Here is a 20,466-nt window from a genome sequence, read left to right as displayed (position 1 = left end):
GTCATTTTATCATTTTGGTACGTTCCATAATAGTGAAGTTATTTCACTTTTAGTAAAAGACATTTCTTCTCCCTTACGTTTCCCTTTCTGTTACTTTATATTGTATACTACTCGGCGATGTCTCGATGGCAGCGGCATGAGAGCTTCTTGAAGAGCGCGACAAGAAAGAGTATGGAGGGTGTGATGCTGATGTGGAATTCAGATTTATTATTTTTTTTAAATTAATATAAACATGTTGGTGTAGTTTTGATTGCCACATAAACTTTAATTTGCCACATCTATTTTGATTTTAGATCTAGGGGAAAAAATCAGAAAAATCAAAAGTTCATGTATTTGTATTCAAATTTTAAAGTTTTGGAGAAAAATCAGAAAAAACTCAAAGTTTATATATTTATAGGCAAATAATCCAATTCACAATAAAATAAAAATAAAAAAAATAAAAGAATACCTATATCCATATGTGAGAAGAGAGGAGAAAAATTGCGTTGAAAAGGTATTTTTTTCACATGAGATCACTTTTCTAATTTATATAGGTGTGTTACCAAATGTTATACGTGATTCCTTCCGCAAGAGTTGAGATAAAAAGAATACTAGGTGTACTGAATATTTGTATCATTGCTTAATGCCTTCGACGGAGAATATACAGAGTAACTATCACATGAACCATAAATATAATGGACATATTTTACACTTATTCTATGAATTAATCAAATTATAGTGGGACTATTATTAATTACTAATTCAATATTCTAATTTACTTCATTATCTTTCAAGAAATATGGTATGGGAGATTGCTGTTGCTCCCATACCGTTAGAAAGACTTAATTTTTTTTAAGATTGACGAAAAATGAGTGATTGATGTCCCAAATACTTTCACGTACCTCATTGCTAAAAGTAATGAATCCTTAGACGAAGTTAGATCAACTAAGCATAAGTGGTTCCGCATATAGTTCAAATATACGAACTAAAAAGTTTATTTATGAAAAAGATCAACAAATAAAGAAATTAGGGAAAAAATAAAAATTAAAAAAAGGAAGCAACTTCAGAAGGAAAGAAGCCAAAACGACACCGTATGGTGGACAAATCCAACTCCACCGTTAAAAAGGACATGGAATGTTGTTAATCATGAACCCAGACTATGTTAATTGCAGATTGCAATCTACCAAATTTAGCTTAAAATTCATTCAGCAGCAGCTTGGGGCAAGAGAACTAAGCACGCTAAAGAGAGAAGAACATGAAGATGGTGCGGAATCGGGGTCGTTGATGACCGGAACAACAACCGGAATTGCACCTACTTGAATTGAACTACGAACAGGAGAATAGAACGAAGAAGAAGAAGAAGCAATTTGCATTAAGATCTGGAATGAATTACAATTGAAGAGAATTCATCTTATATAGAGATGTAACTCTCGTAACTAACTTTCATCAACCTAATCAACTGGCAGTTATGAAACTAACTAACTGAGCTGACTGCTCTTCTTTCTGCCACGTGTCCTCTGCTTCGGTTACTCCTCTTCTGCCACGTGTCCTCTGTTTCCGTGCTTATTTCGTATTGTGCTCACTTTCCTGCACCAAATCTCCCCCCCTCCAATTAACCTTGTCCTCAAGGTTGAAAATGTGGATAACGCTCTTGAATGTCGTGTAGAAATTCCCAAGTAGCATCTTCCGGGAAGGAATTCGCCCAATGTATTAAAACTTGGGTCGCCGGTTTGTTGCCACGCTTCACCAAACGTCGTTCAAGTATTTGCACCGGTTCCAAGAATGTGGAGTTTCCTACTGCTGGAAGTGTGCCGTGTAATTGAGACAAAGGTCCCATCTTCTTCTTCAATTGGGACACATGAAAAACAGGGTGTATTTTTGAATCAGCCGGCAACGCTAACTTGTATGCCACTTCACCAAACTTATCAATGATTTTGAAAGGGCCGAAATATCTGGGGCTCAACTTATGGAATTGTCGGTCGCGTAATGTGTTTTGGCGATATGGTTGTAACTTCAAATAGACCCAATCACCCACATTAAATTTGCGGTCGGATCGACGCTTGTCATGCTGCTGTTTCATTCTCTTCTGGGCGCGTCCAAGGTGATGTTTGAGGACTTCTAACATAGCTTCCCTTGCCAACAAACTCTCATTAACATCATGAACCGACGAATCACCTTTGAAGTAAGGTATGTGAATAGGTGGAGGGTATCCATATAATGCCTTAAAAGGAGTGGTTTGTATGGCTGAATGGAATGAGGTGTTGTACCAAAACTCCGCCAAGCTAAGCCATTTGCTCCAATCGGTCGGTTGGTCACCACACATGCAACGAAGATATGTCTCGAGGCAACGATTAACCACCTCTGTTTGGCCGTCAGATTGTGGATGGTAGGCGGTTGACATGTGTAATTCAACACCTTGTAGCTTAAAAAAATCCGACCAGAAGTTACTCATGAAGACTCTGTCTCTATCGCTGATAAGGATACTCGGTAAACCATGAAGCTTGAAGATGTGGTCTAAGAAAGCTTGAGCTACTGTCATAGCCGAATAAGGATGTATAAAGGACATAAAATGTGCATATTTTGTAAGCCGATCCACTACCACTAAAATGGTAGATTTCCCATGCGAAAGGGGAAGGCCTTCAATAAAATCCAAGCTGATTTGAGACCAAGCCTCTTCAGGTATTGGTAGAGGTTGTAGAAGACCGGGGGAAGCACTATTATCATATTTGTATCGTTGGCAGGTGTCGCATTCTCGAATAAAATTTCTTATTTGTTTCTCCATGTTGACCCAATAGAACAAGGAAGAGAGTCGTTTGTACGTAGCCAATACTCCTGAATGACCCCCTGTACTGGACGTGTGGAACAGCTGGATTATCTCAAGTCTCAGATCCGGATCATTACCAACTACTAGTCGACCTTTTCTTCTTAGTTGGTTGCCAATCCAAGAGAACTTCGAATTAGCATCAGGATTTTGTTGAAGGTCATTAATCAGTGTCTTTAATTGAGGATCAGCTTCCCATGTAGCTTGAATCATAGGATATATATCAGTGGAGATGGTTGTCAAGGCCATACAGAAAATTTCTGATGAGTGCACCCTTGATAGAGCATCCGCAACTACATTCTCAGCGCCCTTTTTGTACATGAGGTTTCAATCCGTTGATAAAATGGCTAATAGCATATGATTCAGATAATGAGACTCTACCAAGCAGCAATTCAAATTTATCATGGTAGTCAGCAAACGAACCTGTTTGCTTGAGTGATAAAAGCTCTGTCATTGGATCACCGAGAAGCTGATCACCAAATCGAGCTTCCAAAGCACGCAGAAACAGTAGCCATGGTGTATTCATTGGACGATCATGATATTTTGCCCAGTTTTGGAACCATTGAAGTGCGCGGCCTTCAAAATTAATCACTGCCAATCGCACTTTTGATTCGTCCGGTGTTAAATCCACCTCAAAAAAATGATCACAACGGAGAATCCAACCGGTTAAATCCTCTCCATTGAAGATAGGAAAACCAACCTTAGATTGGCGAGTTGCAAAGTATTGTTGCCGGTGTGGAATTCCTCCAGTAAATTGAGTAGAATGAGTGCCTTCTGGTGGTTGAGTGAAACGAGACATCAACTCATTTTGTTGTAGCTGAAGAGCTAAGAGTTCCTCTCGAAATTCCTTCATAGCGAGCTCGCGCGCCGCCTCAGATTCTTCCCGACGCTTCTCGGTGTCCACAAGTTTCGCAGAGATTTCAGCCATAGTAGCTTTGACCGATTCCTCCAATCTCCGCATGTCAGTAGAGCGTGTGTCCACCATCTCAGGCCTCGGATCAGAACGGCTGATACCACTTGGTGCGGAATCGGGGTCGTTGATGACCGGAACAACAACCGGAATTGCACCTACTTGAATTGAACTACGAACAGGAGAATAGAACGAAGAAGAAGAAGCAATTTGCATTAAGATCTGGAATGAATTACAATTGAAGAGAATTCATCTTATATAGAGATGTAACTCTCGTAACTAACTTTTATCAACCTAATCAACTGGCAGTTATGAAACTAACTAACTGAGCTGACTACTCTTCTTTCTGCCACGTGTCCTCTGCTTCGGTTACTCCTCTTCTGCCACGTGTCCTCTGTTTCCGTGCTTATTTCGTATTGTGCTCACTTTCATGCACCAGAAGATCGTGCGTAGAGACCTGACGCGCAACGGACCTGGAAGTGTGAAGGTTAATTTCTTTTAATTATGAGGATTAATTATTGGAGCATAATCGATTTTCTTTATGTTATTTGATTATTTTATCTTGAATAATGGATTCTTAGTGCGTTTTTGTTTATTTGATTACTGATTTTGTTGCAGATGATTCCAGAAGAAGCAGATGATCTGTGGATTGCTTATAATTTGATTGTAGCGGGCGATAGTGTAATGGCCGTCACAGTCAGGTAGAATCTTCATTGTGATAAAAGAAAAGTAATTTTATTTATCTGCACCAACAGCTGTTCTAATTCGGATTCAAGTTGATATGGTAAATGGTTTTGGAAGTCTAGATTTGTTGAATTTTGAAATGGATATCATCTCAATATGTTGTTAATTTCAGAAAGGTTATGAGGGAAGCTGCTTCAGGAGGAAGAGATGCTGAAAGAGTGAAACTGAAACTAGAAATCAATGTTGAGGTATATGAGGAACTTCATCCATGCTTTTAATGGCTGTTTAGTTTAATTGAATGTAATGAAATAGTTCATTTGCTTGAAGTTTTTACTAGACAAGATAAGTAAGAATTTGTTTTCAATATCAGAGTGTCGAGTATGATAAAGAAGGAGCTGTCTTACGCAACGTGGGAAGAATTGTTTGGAGAATGAGCATGTCAAGGTAGGTGGCTTGGGTCTTCTACTTCTAACATCTCATATCCTCAGTGCTCCTACAGAACTTTGTTTGTGTCATATTGCAGATAGGAGCATTTCACACCCTAGAAATTGATGTCAACCGGCCTTTTGTATTGAGGAAGGTATTCTTGTGTTAAATAATGTTTTCCCTTTCATGACCCTTCTTATTCTGTTATGCTTATTCAACACCTTCATTTTTATTGCATCTCACTGAAAAGTTAGACTGCATAAATACATTTATGCTTATTAAATATTTTCTAACCTGTTTTAGGACATCTGGGACTCGTTGGCACTGGATGTTATTCACCAGGCATCTGGTATGAACTCGTTAACATTTGCTTTTTATCTCCTGTTTTAGCTACTACACAATCAAGATGAGGATTTAAGTTCCACTAAATACTCTGTTTTGACAAATGGACTTGACTCACCCAATTTAATATTGTCTATAGCTGACTACCAGTACCATAGGCATAGATAACATAGTACTATTAGTTATGATAAAGTATCAAATTGAAAATTCAAAGAGTTATCAAACGAAGAAATTAAACAGAGTATCAGTAGATGTTGGTATATATTTCTCGCCACCCTTTAAAATCATTGTATGGGTAACTTGAGTTCCATTGTGCTTATTATGACTTCATATTTTTGCAGATCCTAATGCTAGCGCGGACCTGGCTGTTGTTCTGATGCAAGAAGGTCTATGTCATATCTTACTTATTGGTAAAAGGTAATTTTAGTGATTTTGGTTGCAATGTATAATTTAGGATATTATTAACAGTATACCTAGAAGTTGATTTGCTTTTTAGTTGGAATTCATGGGTTCTCTTCACTCTTCTATAGTTTAATGGCTTTCCAAGGCACTTATTTTGGTTTCTATGAGATGTAACGTAGATGATTGGTCATTTCAGTTTTATATACATTATTGTTTTCCAAGTCTTATAGTCAACTGATGTGTGCAACAGCATTACACTTACGCGTGCTCGCATAGAGACTTCAATCCCGCGAAAGCATGGACCTGCTGTTGCTGGATATGATAAAGTATGAGCACCTTCTTGCTATATGTAATGCTTGTCTGGTTATGTTAGTGAAACTTTTTAAACATGATGTCAATATAACCCTTTTTGGGATGCTATTTTTTGGCAGGCCTTGACTAAATTTTTCGAAAATATCTTACAGGTAACTTTAACTAATTCTTGTTCTACTCAATCTTTCATTTTCAAAATTGATTCCGAACTCAATAAGTATTGCATACAAACTTGTGCTGTTTTAGGCATTTCTTAAGCATGTGGATTTTAATGTCGTTCGCTGTGCTTTATTGCCGGTCCAGGATTTACGAAGGTACAATTTGATCTCATTTAACTTATCTCTGTAACCTACTGACTTATCATCTGTATGCTATATTTAGGACCAATTTCATAAGCACTTAATGCTGGAAGCAGAGAGGAGGCAGCTGAGGTCTGTCATTGAGAATAAGTCCCGCATTATTCTCGTCCACACTACCTCTGGCGACAAGTATGACCTTCTCATTTTTCCTCTTACTGTACTCTCGAACTTGTTTATATTTCCTTGGAGAAATCAGTAGCTATTTATGTTTGTATGATAAAAATTGAATTCAAGCATTTCTCTGGTTCCATCATAGTCATCAAATTTAGAAATTGTAGAGAGGGGCTTTGATATGTACTACTTAGAAATCCTTATAACGTTTTATTGTTATCTAGTTTGATCAACGACTGAAAGACAGGGTGAAGTTTGCACTTTAAAACCCCGTAGCGGTAGCACTATAGCTACATATGCAGTCAGCAGTCTATTCTGCTAATCTTTTTTATTTAAATTTGATTGTTCACCATGCTTACCTGTGAAGGCAAGTGTATGATTTGAAACTAAAATCTAAAAATTTACATCTTGTGTGGCACCAATTTTTTTCGATTTTTAGGTTAAAAAGGTCAAAAGGGTTGCTAATGAGTTTGCATGCTACTGTTAACGTGTGCTACTTTTGTAACTCTTTATCTTTAAAAATTGCTGCAGGCATAGCTTGAGAGAGGTTTTGGATGCTCCTAATGTCATGAATATGATAAAAGATACAAAAGCTGCACAAGAGGTAAAGTTGCTCCTAGTGAACTTCCTGTTAGCTATAGCTGCCTATTCCATCTTTGTTCTTATATGTTATCCTAGTACAACAACTGTCTTAGCCACACGAGTTATTTGAAGCTTATGTTTCATTTCTTTGATGCAGGTTCGAGGACTTAAGGATTTCTTTTCCATGCTTTCCAATGTGAGGCTCTATCCTTCATATTGATGTTCATATATTATCTTGTTTCTAGTGTAATATTCATATTAGATTACTGAAGGGATATAGTAAAAGAGGTAGGCTATAAGTTTCTTACTTATTTGACTTGAGCGTTTGCATTTTGCAAGGATCCTGAACGTGCATGCTATGGACCCAAACATGTTGAAGTTGCCCATGAGCGAATGGCTATCCAGACGCTGCTAATAACCGATGAGCTCTTCAGGTTCGTAGTTGCATAAACTCTTATGAACCTCACAACCTTTTGTGAATAAGCGAACTGAACACATTTAAACCGAGCCATTTGTGAAAAGTAAAACCAACAGAGATGACCATTCTGTCATTTTGTGAAAACCCATACATCGTCTTCTTATTCCTTACAGACGTATCAAGCCCTCTATTAGAGTTGATATTCATTCATTTACAAATCATGAACATACATTTCCATATGCTATGCAAAGAGAGGCACCATAAAATCTCCACCACTAAAGATGACTTCTCTTTCTGCAATTCTCAGGAGTTCTGATGTTGCAACAAGGAAAAAGTAAGTCAATTTGGTCGACTCAGTCAAGGCTTCAGGAGGCACTGTTCATATATTCTCATCGATGCATGTTTCAGGAGAACGTAAGTACTCAAATTTCAATTTTTTAGCCAATAGTTGTGTGTTATGTGGTATTGTTTAGCTAATAACTGTATCCTAACAAGCAAATACAGTCTCGCATGCATTTTATGAATCTGATTTTAACTAGCTTTTGTGAATTTATCGACATAATTTTGTTGTCATCGAGCAGAACTAGCGCAGCAGACTGGTATTGCTGCGATTCTTCGTTTCCCACTGCCAGACCTAGACGACATAGAAATGTAACACAAGGTTGAATCAGAGACGATCAACTAGTTTGTGACTCTGTTTGTTGTATACTATATTTTTTTTTAGCATAAATGCATCGGTCTTTCTTGTATAGCATTGTCAGCATTCTGATTATTTTAATTTATAGGCCTGATGATTGAATTTCTTTCTTCATTGTGATGTAAGGAATAAAAATGAAGTTAATTGTAGTTACACCTTAATGTTGTTAGTTCTGATTAGATGATTCTATAATCGTTTATAGTTTTCTCATCATCAATAAAGAAAGAACTTTATGAGAAATTGTAATATAGAAACATGTTTATGTATGTCAATTAACCTTAAAATATAAGTGGGGCCCCTCAATTTAGTTCTATGAAGTAAAACACCTAATACTATAGTAAACCTTGAAACAACTTTATCAAAGTTCCATGCAACCTAACTAAACAAAATGTCAAAATATCATAACAAAACAAGGTCAAAATAAACATCTCTATCACGATTGTTTCATTGTGAATTGGACTTGAGATTTATTCTCCTTAAATCACATTTAGATAGATAGAGGGAATACTATACATTTACAAAATATTTTTATTGATCGTCATTTGATAATTTTTTACTCAAAAGTTATTACCCTTTTCTATTACGAATAATAAAGAGATGGACTAAAAAAGGGAATGTAGATTGTTAGTGCTTTTGTCGGTGATGGAAAAAAGTAAAATAGAGTAAACAAAAAAATTAGTTGTTTAATTGGGCCAACACATCTGACTTTAACGGGCAAGCGACACACCAGCCTGTTATCCTTCCACTGCTGAGAGCGGAAAGTGGTCGTTGCTCTGTGAAACCAGCCTAACGCGGTGCCCTCCGCTCTACGGGCCAAGAAGCCCAATGCCTTCGCACAAGGCCCATGGCCCAACTCCCAGCTTGGAACAGGCAGGCCAGAATAAGCACCGCAAAGCCCAGCCAGTTGGTTCGGACCAATATCCAATCAATTTAGTGGCCCCACTTGGGTTACAAGCCAACGTTACAAGGCCCGGCGATAATCATTTTCATTGAACTCATTTATATACTACAGCAACTCACGTTATGATGTCGATGTGGGATAATACACAAGAAACTTTGAAGTTGCCCATAAGCTTCTCATCAATGCACGTTTCAGGAGAACGTAAGTACTCACATCTTCTCATCGATGCTTGTGAGCATGCATTTTATGAATCCGATTTTAACTAGCTTTTGTGAATTTATCGACATGATTTTGTTGTCGTCGAGCAGAACTAGCGCAGCTGACTGGTATTGCTGCGGTTCTTCGTTTCCCACTGCCAGACCTAGACGACATAGAAATGTAACAAAAGGTTGAATCAGAGACAGATCAACTAGTTTGTGACTCTGTTTGTTGTATACTATATTCTTTTTTTTAGTTTTATGCATCGGTCTTTCTTGTATAGCATTGTGAGCATTCTGATTATTATAAATTATAGGCCTGATAATTGAATTTCTTTCTTCATATTGATGTAAGGAATGAAAATAAAGTTAATTGTAGTTATTCCTTAATGTTTTTAGTTCTGATTAGATGATTCTATAATCGTTCATCGTTTTCTTATCATCAATAAAGAAATAACTTTATGAGAAATTGTAATTTAGAAACTTGTTTATGTATGTTGATTAACCTTAAATTAAGTGAGACCCTCTTAACCAATTTAGTTCTATGAAGTAAAACACGTAATACTAATGGTAAACCTTGAAACAACTCTTATCAAAGTTCCATTCAACCAAAATAAAATGTCAATATCATAACAAAATCATGTCAAAATAGACATCTCTATCACATTGTGAATTGGACTTGAGATTTATTCTCTATAGATCACATTTACATAGATAGAGAGGAATACTATTAGTACAATTTACAAAATATTTTTATTGAGAGTTACTCAAAAGTTATTTTATCTTAGTAGTTGACAACATGAATTTCAATGTAAAACTAGTAAATCATGAAAGCGATGGACTAAAAAATTGAATGTGTTAATGTTTTTGTGGGCAATAAAAAAAGTAGAATTATTGATTATGAATGATAGATAGATTAAAATAAAATAATTGGTTGTTTAATTGGGTCAACACCAGTCTGACTTTAATGGGCAAGCGACACAACGGCCTGTTATCCTTCCATTGCCGAGAGCGGGAAGTGGTCGTTGCTCTGTGAAACCAGCCTAACGCGGTGCCTCCGCTCTACGGGCCAAGAAGCCAATGCCTTAGCACAAGCCCCGTGGCCCAGCTCCCAGCTTGGAACGGGCAGGCCAGAATAAGCACCACTAAGCCCAGCCAGTTGGTCTGGGCCAATATCCAACCAATTTAATGCCCCCACTTGGATTATAAGCCCACGTTACTAGGCTCGGCGGTATAACACATTTAATTCTTTTATATATTGAAATAAGTTATACGCGATGTAGCTCAGATGGTAGAGCGCTCGCTTAGCATGTGAGAGCTCCCTATTTCACTTCAAACAGCATAGACTTAAAAAGTAAAAATGAGGATTCTTCAACGCAAGAAATGCCTACAATAATTGAGAAATATATATGAATAAGCTGCTATACAGTATTATTCAACTAAATATGTCTCAAACGCATAAGTCATTATATAAATCAATCCCTACCATTCTACTATTACATCAAACCCCTCTCCCTAAAACACTACCAATGTAGTCTCGGATGCAGGTGCCGTCGGAAGTCTTGTAATCTGTTCCACGAACCTGCACTTGAAACATTCAATTTTTTTTAAGGAACAGTTTCGATTAGGTTAAGTCGAGCAGCAGCAGCACACGGACCTTGAAACCTGGGATGATTCCACGAGCAGCCTTGAAGCAAGCACCGGATATCCGTCCGTGTCTTATCTATATTTTGTATCGTCAAAAATGTCATTAGTAACTCTTCAAATAAAACATAATACTAGTATAATGCAAGATTACTAATCCTATTAAATTTGTTGGATTAGCGAATCGCAAAAAATGGATATAAGTTGTGATTTAGATCCTAATTTCACTCGTAATTAACTACTTTAACAAATTCGTATCAGAATTGATTTGTTTTTTAGTATATGTAATGAGTGGAGTGTAAAAGCTTCCATTGCATCTTCCAAACCAAGATTCTCGACCAAAATCATTCTAATTTCTCTTCTTTATAAAGGTGGTTCGATTACTCTGCACACATCGATATTAAATTACGCTACACATAAATAGATATTTGTTTGTGCAAATTATAACATTGCTATACATATATATATAGTATTTGGTTTTGTTGTGATCTTAGGGTTTTGTATGTGTTGTTGAATATTTTTGGAGTGGTGAAGCTATAACTTAGATTGTAGTTGGAGATTCAGCATTTATTAGTGTTTCAATTGGTTTCCAATTTAAAATAGGAATATTTTGTATATCAGCTGCAAGCAATCAGAGTTCATACTTCATAGAATTTATTTAGTGTTACAACTCTTAGGGATTTTACATATTAGAAAAAAGCATGAATTAATTGTAGTTTTGAAGAGCATTCATTATGTGTGTGCTTTGGTTCATCTGTTTTGTTTCTCTCTATAGCGCTAGTGTTAGTCTTCGAATATGGGATCGTGCTTATCGTGCGAAAGTAGGTGGACGAGTTCTCCCACGGTGGCTAAGAAGTGGAAGTTTTCGACAATCACATCGTTTGAGCAGAACAACAATGAGGATAAAAGGTTGCATCGTGGCCACAATTACTTCTCCTTGAATCGGCCGACTGAGATCGCCTCCCTCTTTTCACAGCAAGGCAAGAAAGCCATGCTTGCTTTGGAGGTTACATGTCTCATGCTCATTACTCCTTTTAGCTTAATTCGCCTTTCACTGTGATAGAAATCTATTGGTTCCATCGCCCATTAGGCTTATATAGTGGATTAAGCTCACCGATGTGGGATATTAATGTTACATTCATTTTTATGTTTCAATTGCCAACACACGCCTCATGCTTCTCTGCAGAAGTTTGGTTCAACAACTAAAGATAGTAAGAATGAATTGAACAAGTTTGGTTCGAGAACAGAATACACGACCTTCTATGACGGCCTCGGCCCTCAAGGTCATATGGTTGCTAAGCGTATCCGGGATTTTCTCCCTCTGAAGCTGAGTGAGCACTGGGAAGTCAAGATTCTTAGGAAAATCGGAAGCAATTTTGAGACGAATCCGAATTGCGTATGTGGAACTACATCAGTGACCCTGGTGACAAAGGTATCAAACTTAATCATGATCACTACATTATTATATGACATACGGTTACATAACAAGATCCAATGACTGAGATTTGCTTTGATATTTGACTGATCACGTCCATATATATATATCAACAACCTTGATTTTTTTATTTATAGGGTAAAGATCTAACGATCGGAAATAGTGAGGAGTCGAGAGCTGTACTAGGGATGAGAGATGCGAATAATGCATTCGTTCCAGTGCAGTTGAGTGTGGGTGAAGATGAGTTTGTACTGTTAACAACAGCCGGGGTGCGTACGCTTTGTTCATACTCATTCCATTGTCCGCTGCTTATACATTTTTCGCAGGTTTGGGACAAGCTGCTGAATGAGGATGTGATATCTACGGTGGCCAATTCCCCTTCACGCTTGTGTGCAGCTCGAGCAGTAGTGAATGTAGTATTTGATAAATGGATGCGTACGTATAGGTTATCAAAGGTTGATGCTATTGATTGTCCAGTGGTTTGCCTCTTCCTCAACGAGCCTCGACAGAGGAACACGAGACCTCATGTTTGTTCTCGTCCCGAGCAATTTCTCGAGCGACTCTGGCTATAAACATGTAGCTACCTCGCTTTGTTTTTTCTACTGCAAACTACTACTATCTTTGGGATTAAGGTTGCTTATCATATGCTTTTTTTTGGTAATATGCTTATCATATGTTTTAGTAAACTACAATTAATAAATTTCACCAAATCATCATAAACATTAACCAAGATCGATTAAGCGAGAGTTTTATTAGTTACTGATGGAAAATAGCAAGTTAACAAATGCTGGGAAATATCCCAATTTTACAACCTAATCCCAAAAAATTAATTTTCATTCATATTTAGTAAGTTTCGTTATCTAATATTTCATTCTCTACCAACCAAACATCAAACTTTTTTTAATACATATTTTTATAATATTTTTATCAAATTTATATTAAAATGATATGGTACTGATAGTAGTACGTTGCGAGAAAAATTAAAAAATTTGTTAAATTCTGGTACGTCACTCAACTTTGAATATCAGTTGTAAAAGTCATGAAATTTCGAATTGTTCGCACTTATCTCATACCAAATATTTTAATATTTGATATGATGGAAGGAAAATCACTTGAACGTCATCGATTATGAATGAAACATAATTGTTTATCCATATAGAGAAAACAACACTGTTTGGTTGACAAATATTAATAATATATTTATTACACATAAGCAATTACCAATTAGACCAATCAGAATTTGATAAAAATTCATAGCTTTTCTGATAATTTAATTTTTTTTTAATAATAATTGACGTTGTAATGGAAAGTGTGTTTTCAGTTGTGAGTTCAATACAAATAGTAGAAGAGAATAGAGGGACAAAGGATATGATTTTGGTTGCAAAACTTTTAAATTGGGTTTAAGTAGTTAAATATTCGAGAGTATTTTTCTGTTTTTGAGATTTGTATGTTCATTTTATTTGCATGGGAACCGAATATAGGTAGCATTATCTTTTTTTCAATTAAATCTAGTGAGCTTTCATGGCGTTGTACTTTAGATTTTAGGTCAATATAAGAAATAATCTAGTGAGCTTTCAAGGCGTTGTACTTTAGATTTTAGGTCAATATAAGAAATGTGGGTTTTTAAGGTAAGAAAATGTGGTCCAATTTGTGACTATAGTTGCACTATGAGACGACTAAAGATCACATTATATATGTATTAAACCAAATATTTCCTTAATCCAAATTGGAGGTACAAAAAAAAGTGAACGAAACTTTTATTGAAATTAAGTACCATAAGTTATAATATTATTAATTGCTAAAGCAATCGCTTTTGCCAGAGTTCAGTTTATTCGCTCACTAAAATCTCAACTCAAACCTTTCACACAAAAACAACTTATCTTCAAAAAAGTTGTCTATACAATATACCATTCCATTGACACCAAGATATCAATTTCTCCCTGTAATTAAGGTGAGAATTATGTATTATAAATTAATTAAAATTAAATAGTTTTATATAGTATATACCATTCCATTCACACAAAGACATCATTTTCACAGTACAATTCAAGTGAAAACTCTGTAGTACTATAAGTTAATTTAAATTATTATCTGGTGTGTAATACTAAAGTCGATCTTATAACAGACGAACTTTATAATTTCATTCACAATCACCTCACCATGAGGCGAGTCAAATTCTGAATCCATAGTCATATCAAATGTTATGCTTGTAACCACAAAATATATGCCATTAAAATATGAATGTGACTTGATCACATTTTACTAATCACCTACAAAGATTATAATATCGCCATTGTAACATAGAACGAGATTCGAATACCGTCTATTATCAAATAATATATTTACATTTATAATAAAAAAAATTATGATTGAGTAAAATTAGATTCGTCTATTCTTAATTAAATAGTTATCTCGTTCGAGTTGAAATATAAATTTGAATTCGTATCTCAATGAAGGTGTTGTACGGTACAACCTGCACATGCATGTGTAGAGCATTCAATCCAACCCACAGAGCGCCAAGTTTGGATAAATATTTGGCAACTGTTTTTCAACTTTTCGAAACCCCAATGCCAAACACGTCCCTACTAATTCACCTATAAAATCTGTGCGTTATATTTAGGCTATGTTTAGTTGTCAGGATTCTATCTGGGAAAGTAATCTGATTCCTTAATTTTTAAATTTCTGCGTTTGTTTTGTGTTTTAATCAAACTGGGAAAGTAATAAAAATATTGAAACAACTTTATCAAAGATTCATGCAACCTAAATAAAATGTCAATAATATAACAAAACAACGTCAAAATAAACATCTCTATAACGATTGTTTCATTGCGAATTGGACTTGAGACCTATTATAAATCACATTTACATAGATAGAGAGGAATGATATACATTTGTATTGACTCACCATATCGATTCTGGAATTCCAAAAATGTTGTTTTTAAGAGGAATTTCTGCTTATTTCGATGTTGAATTAGGTAGATGTAAAATTGATTATAGTGATATAGGAAAAAAAAATTGGTTGTTTAATTGGACCAACACATCTGACTTTAACGGGCAAGCGACACACCGGCCTGTTATCCTTCCACTGCTGAAAGCGGGAAGTGGTCGTTGCTCTGTGAAACCAGCCTAACGCAGTGCCCTCCACTCTACGGGCCAAGAAGCCCATGCCTTCGCACAAGCCCCGTAGCCCAACTCCCAGCTTGGAACGGGCAGGCCAGAATAAGCACCGCAAAGCCCAGCCAGTTGGTTCGGGCCAATATCCAACCAATTTAGTGCCCCCACTTGGGTTACAAGCCAACGTTACAAGGCCCGGCGATATGCACATTCATTTAACTCATTTATATACTACAGCAACTTACGTTATGGTGTCGATGTGGGATAATACACAAGAAACTTTGAAGTTACTAATTTTGGTGAATAAACACCTAAGAGGGTTCAATGGTCCGTATAGCTAAGATGCTACAACTTTCGTGTTAGAAAAATATTACTATATTAATTAGAAAATCAATGTAACAAATTTATCTAATCCCCAAAAAAGTTCTCTTCGAACAATTCCCATGTCAAGATTAAAGTTGCCAAATTAAGTAGTTGGCTATCTTGGAAGTGAACATTGCTGCACTGCTAAGAAAATAATGTACCTTAAATTCTGTTGCCAATTCTGCTAATTTGGAAGTGAACAATTTATCTAATTTCGTTGCTTTTCTTGCTTGTGTTGTTGTTTACGAATCTTGTGTTCAAGCATGGAGCAAAGAGGGTCATGCCATGACTTGCAAAATTGCCCAGGTATCAATATCATCAGATAAACTAGTTTTTTGAGATGAATTCTTTTGTTTTTGTTTGACATCGGTTGCGTAGGGCAAGAAATGTATGATTTATAGACCTAATGAACGTTTTATATCTCCTCAAAATCTCTCACAAACTTCACATTCATAAATTCCCATGAATACTCACAGGACTTGCTAGAACCAGAGGAGAACCATGCCGTCCAAATGCTGCTGCCTGACTACGCCAAGGGCGATCTCTCGTCGCTATGCGTCTGGTCCGACCAAGTAAGGCACTGGTACAAGTGCCGCTGGACAAGCCCTCTCCACTTCATCGACTCGCCAGACCAAGCCTGCAACTTTAAGTATCAAAGTAAGTCAACAAATTAAATCATTTACACTCTCAACTGATTGTAATAACACCTGATTTTGATAATGAATGATTGAATGAATGGAAAATAGGGGATTGCCATGATGCAAAGGGTGTCAAGGACATGTGCGTCGCAGGCGCCATCCGCAACTTCACCGAGCAACTCTCACATTACCATCATGGTTCCTCTGACCGGCGCTGTAAGATACAACAAACTAGTTTTTTGGGATGAGTTTTTATGTTTGGTCTGTCGGCTTAGTTTTTTTTTATAATGATTTTCAGATAATATGACAGAGGCCTTGTTGTTTTTGGCACATTTCATGGGAGACATCCATCAGGTAATGACCAAAACAGACACTAATTAACATGTCTTTGTGTGTGAATACTTGGTGATTGGTCGGGATTCGTCTTTGTTAGCCGATGCATGTTGGGTTCACAAGCGATGAAGGAGGGAACACCGTGGAGCTGCGCTGGTTCAGACACAAGTCGAATTTGCACCACGTGAGTGTTGGCTTATAAGATCATGCTACTAATGAAGTAATGATACTTTACATGCGCGTTTTAGATTATTTCATAGTATACAGAAAAAAGGGAAAATTGCTGGGAAAAAATTATGAAGTTTGATCAAATTTTGGTCCGTCCCATGACATTTAAATCTGTCGGATAAAGAATGAAGTAACACTACATGTTACAACAAGAAAACAAATGAGATGAAAGAAATTAGGTTTCCCACATGGAAAGTTTAGTAGATGCGGTGTGGGAAATGAACATGTATAAAATGAAGAAAGAAAGAGAGAAAACATACTTACCTGGACGGGGTCAATTGGTGATCCATAAGGCCAATGGCCTAGGTTGGCGACCTCCATTGCACTTAGGAGGGGCGCCAACCTAAGGTCGGCCCAAGTGGTCGAGCCTACGTCATAATTTGTGTTAGAGGGGGCTTGCGTTCGCGCAGCCCCTGCTCAATTCAAGATTAATTTCTTTCCATCAAGATGTTAGGCTATGATTTTAGTGAACCGTTCATCATTTGTCTTATTCTATGTAAAAATGCTTAGGTTATAAATTAATGATTGATTTTTTATTGTAATTAAATTAGTATGAAAGTGAAACTTTCCATTTTTAGAAATGGACTATCTTTTGTGGACGTATCAAAATGGTAAAATAAGACTATTTTTTGTAGAGAAAGAGTATTACACATAAACGACCTAAATTTTGCTGTAGATAATTGGGAAGAGTGTTAATTTTCGTGGTTTTTTGACTAATTTTTAAAGTTATGAAATAGACTAAAATTTGACTGTTTCATATTTTTTGACAATTTGCCTTGTACTATAAAATACGAAGGAAGTATTCACTCCAGTCTCTAGTTAAGATCAAGATTAGATACTTCACTTCTCATGTAAAGTTGCAAATTGAGTGAGCATAACGGTATTGATTTCTTGCACAATTAGGTGTGGTACAGAGAGATAATTCTTTACAGCCGCCGCAGATTATTATGGAAAGGACATCAACCTCCTTCAACAACACATTCAAGGAAACTTTACTCATGTAAGCTACCTAACATCCTTTGCCTAAAACAAACCAAACCTTAAACCCATCATTCATACATGATCAAAACATCAAAATTTACTTGCAAAAATCCATTGTTGCTAACAGGGAATCTGATCCACTGATCTTGCCACCTGGAAGGAATGTAGTCACCTATCTTCTTGTGTCAACAAGTAAGCATATCAAATGCAAGAAACTATGAATGTAGTAGTAATGTTGGTGTTCATATACATAATGTGTAAATATTTGCAGGTATGCTGCTGAGAGTTTGGACATGGCTTGCAAATGGGATATAAAGGTGTTGAGTCAGGGGAGACTCTTTCGGGTAAGGGGGACCCGTTTTCCGATCAAAACGAACCCTCAATGGGTCTTAAGCCCCTACCAAAAAAAATCTTCTTATAATATTATTGAGTACTTATTTGATATTTTTGTGTATATGATAAAAAAACCCATATCAATAGTACAAATTATAGAAAAATTCTTCTTTCAACATTTTGAATACGAAATATAGATTATACAGTCTTTACTGAAAACTAATTTTGTGTCCGCCCCTATTGTTGACAGAGGATTACTTCAACTCAAGATTGCCCATAGTTATGAAGTGGATAGCTCAGGGCGGAGTCCGGCTAGCTATGATATTGAACCGGGTTTTCGCCGGTGATAGCCTAGAGATGGAGGAGACTCTTGTTGCTACTTGATTACCTAACTTTTAACAAATTAACTTCCTTCACTTTGCATTAGTTTTATGTATATCGTCTAACATACTTAATTTATTTTTCTATTTCAATGATTTGTATATTCAGCTGCTATTTCGAAATATATGAATAGATAATTACGTCGGAGAGAAAATTGATTATAGAGAGAGAAAAAAAATTAGTTGTTTAATTAGGCCAACACATCTGATATTAACGGGCAAGCAACGCACCGGCCTATTATCCTTCCACTGCCGAGAGCGGGAAGTGGTCGTTGCTCTGTGAAACCAGCCTAACGCAATGTCCTCCACTCTAAACTAAAGGTCAGGAAACCCATGCCTTCTCACAAGGCCCATGGCCCAACTCCCAGCTATGAACAGGCAAGCAAGAATAAGCACTACCAAAAGCCCAGTCAACGGTACAAGGCTCGGCGGAATAACTTAACATTTGACTCATTTATATAATTGTGAATAATGATTATTAGTTGCTGAGTGTGAGGAAAATAGTAAAGTTACGAGCTGCCGAGAAGAGTCCCGAGCTGCCGAGAAGAGTCCCGAGCTGCCGAGAAGAGTCCCGAGCTGCCGAGAAGAGTCCCGAGCTGCCGAGAAGAAGGTCACAGCTCCCGAGCTTCAGGAGCCGTCCGATCAAGCGCGCCATCTGCAAGATTGAATGTCAACCGTAGATTCAACTAGCCGTTGGATTTGTAACAGTTTTTTGTGTTTGTTTCAGCTTTCTAGTTTGTTAGTTGTTAAGCTCTCTTATTCGGTTCTCATACATAAGAACGAGAGAGAGATGTTTTCAGTTTGTAACAAATAACATCCACTTTAGATTTTTCTCAAGAAAGCTTTCCAAATTTTTCCCAAAGTGTGTTCATCATTCTTGTTCATTGATTCTTGATTGTGTTTCTCGATACTATTCTAACAAGTGGCGCCGTCTGTGGGAACTATCCGGCAAGAGTATCGATCAAAATCAGATTGAATCGGTGTTGATGATGGCTTCAAGATTCGAAGCAGAAAGATTTACCGGGAAAAACGACTTCAGCCTTTGGAGAATGAAGATGAAGGCGATGTTGATCCAGCAGGGTTTGTCTGAGGCTCTGGCGCCGGCGAGCAAGGAAGGTGAAGGCCAAGTGCTCGATGAAAAGGCCAAGGCCAAGCGCGCAGAGGTTTTTGCAAAGGCACACAGCACGGTGGTGCTGTGCTTGGGCGACAAGGTGTTGCGGGAAGTTGCAAAAGAGACAACCGCCGCTGGGGTTCTTGAGAAACTTGAGGATCTATACATGACAAAGTCCCTCGCAAATCGCCTCTTCATGAAGCAGAGGCTATATTCATACCGGTTTTCGCAGGAAAAGGGAATACTAGAGCAGCTGGAAGACTTTGATAAGGCAGTGGATGATTTGGAAAACATTGATGTTTCCATTGGTGATGAAGACAAGGCCATACTATTGTTAAATGCCTTGCCAAAGTCCTATGATCAATTGAGAGATGCCATACTTTTTGGAAGGGAAGGCACGGTTACTTTCCAAGAAGTTCAAAATGCTCTGAGGGCCAAAGAACTGCACAAGAAGGGATGCAAGGAGGCTGAAGTTGTTCCAGAGAGCCTCAATGTCAGAAAGTTCAAAGCCAAGAAGATGTTCAAGAAAATTGGTGAGAATAGCAAGGCACCCTCAATTGATCAAAAGGAGACTCGAGCTTGTTTTTGGTGCAAGAAGCCGGGTCACCTAAAGAAGGATTGCTTCGCTTGGAAAAAGAAACAAGCTGCTGAATCTGGAAAGGGGAAGAACACCACTGATTTTGTGGAAGAAGCTGAGGAGTCCCCTGAGGTATTGAATATTATGGCATATGAGGATGGGAGTTCATGGATTCTTGACTCCGGGTG

The 20,466-nt window shown here is 37.2% G+C and overlaps 1 protein-coding gene, 1 non-coding gene and 2 pseudogenes across 2 annotated transcripts; all 4 read left to right on the top strand.

Moving 5' to 3' along the window:
• Positions 1-1,172: 1,172 nt before the first annotated feature.
• LOC121776160 lies at positions 1,173-8,196 on the top strand (annotated as a pseudogene).
• A 2,914-nt stretch (positions 8,197-11,110) lies between these two features.
• On the top strand, positions 11,111-12,840 carry LOC121776150 (probable protein phosphatase 2C 74). Its single transcript, XM_042173292.1, has 5 exons — positions 11,111-11,156; positions 11,561-11,791; positions 11,972-12,217; positions 12,358-12,489; positions 12,547-12,840. Exons 2-5 carry the CDS (start codon positions 11,582-11,584, stop codon positions 12,790-12,792), a joined length of 834 nt encoding a protein of 277 aa, XP_042029226.1. The 5' UTR covers positions 11,111-11,156; positions 11,561-11,581; the 3' UTR covers positions 12,793-12,840.
• Positions 12,841-15,582: 2,742 nt separating this feature from the next.
• Positions 15,583-19,932, top strand: LOC121777876 (annotated as a pseudogene).
• On the top strand, positions 17,153-17,313 carry LOC121778008. The gene has a single exon (XR_006045582.1). It is a non-coding gene; the product is annotated as a U1 spliceosomal RNA (small nuclear RNA).
• Positions 19,933-20,466: the final 534 nt, after the last annotated feature.

Source organism: Salvia splendens, chromosome 18, assembly GCF_004379255.2.
Source record: "Salvia splendens isolate huo1 chromosome 18, SspV2, whole genome shotgun sequence".
NCBI lineage: Eukaryota > Viridiplantae > Streptophyta > Magnoliopsida > Lamiales > Lamiaceae > Salvia > Salvia splendens.
The sequence above is the reverse complement of the archived record's forward strand: the minus strand, read 5'-3'. Positions and strand labels throughout refer to the sequence as shown.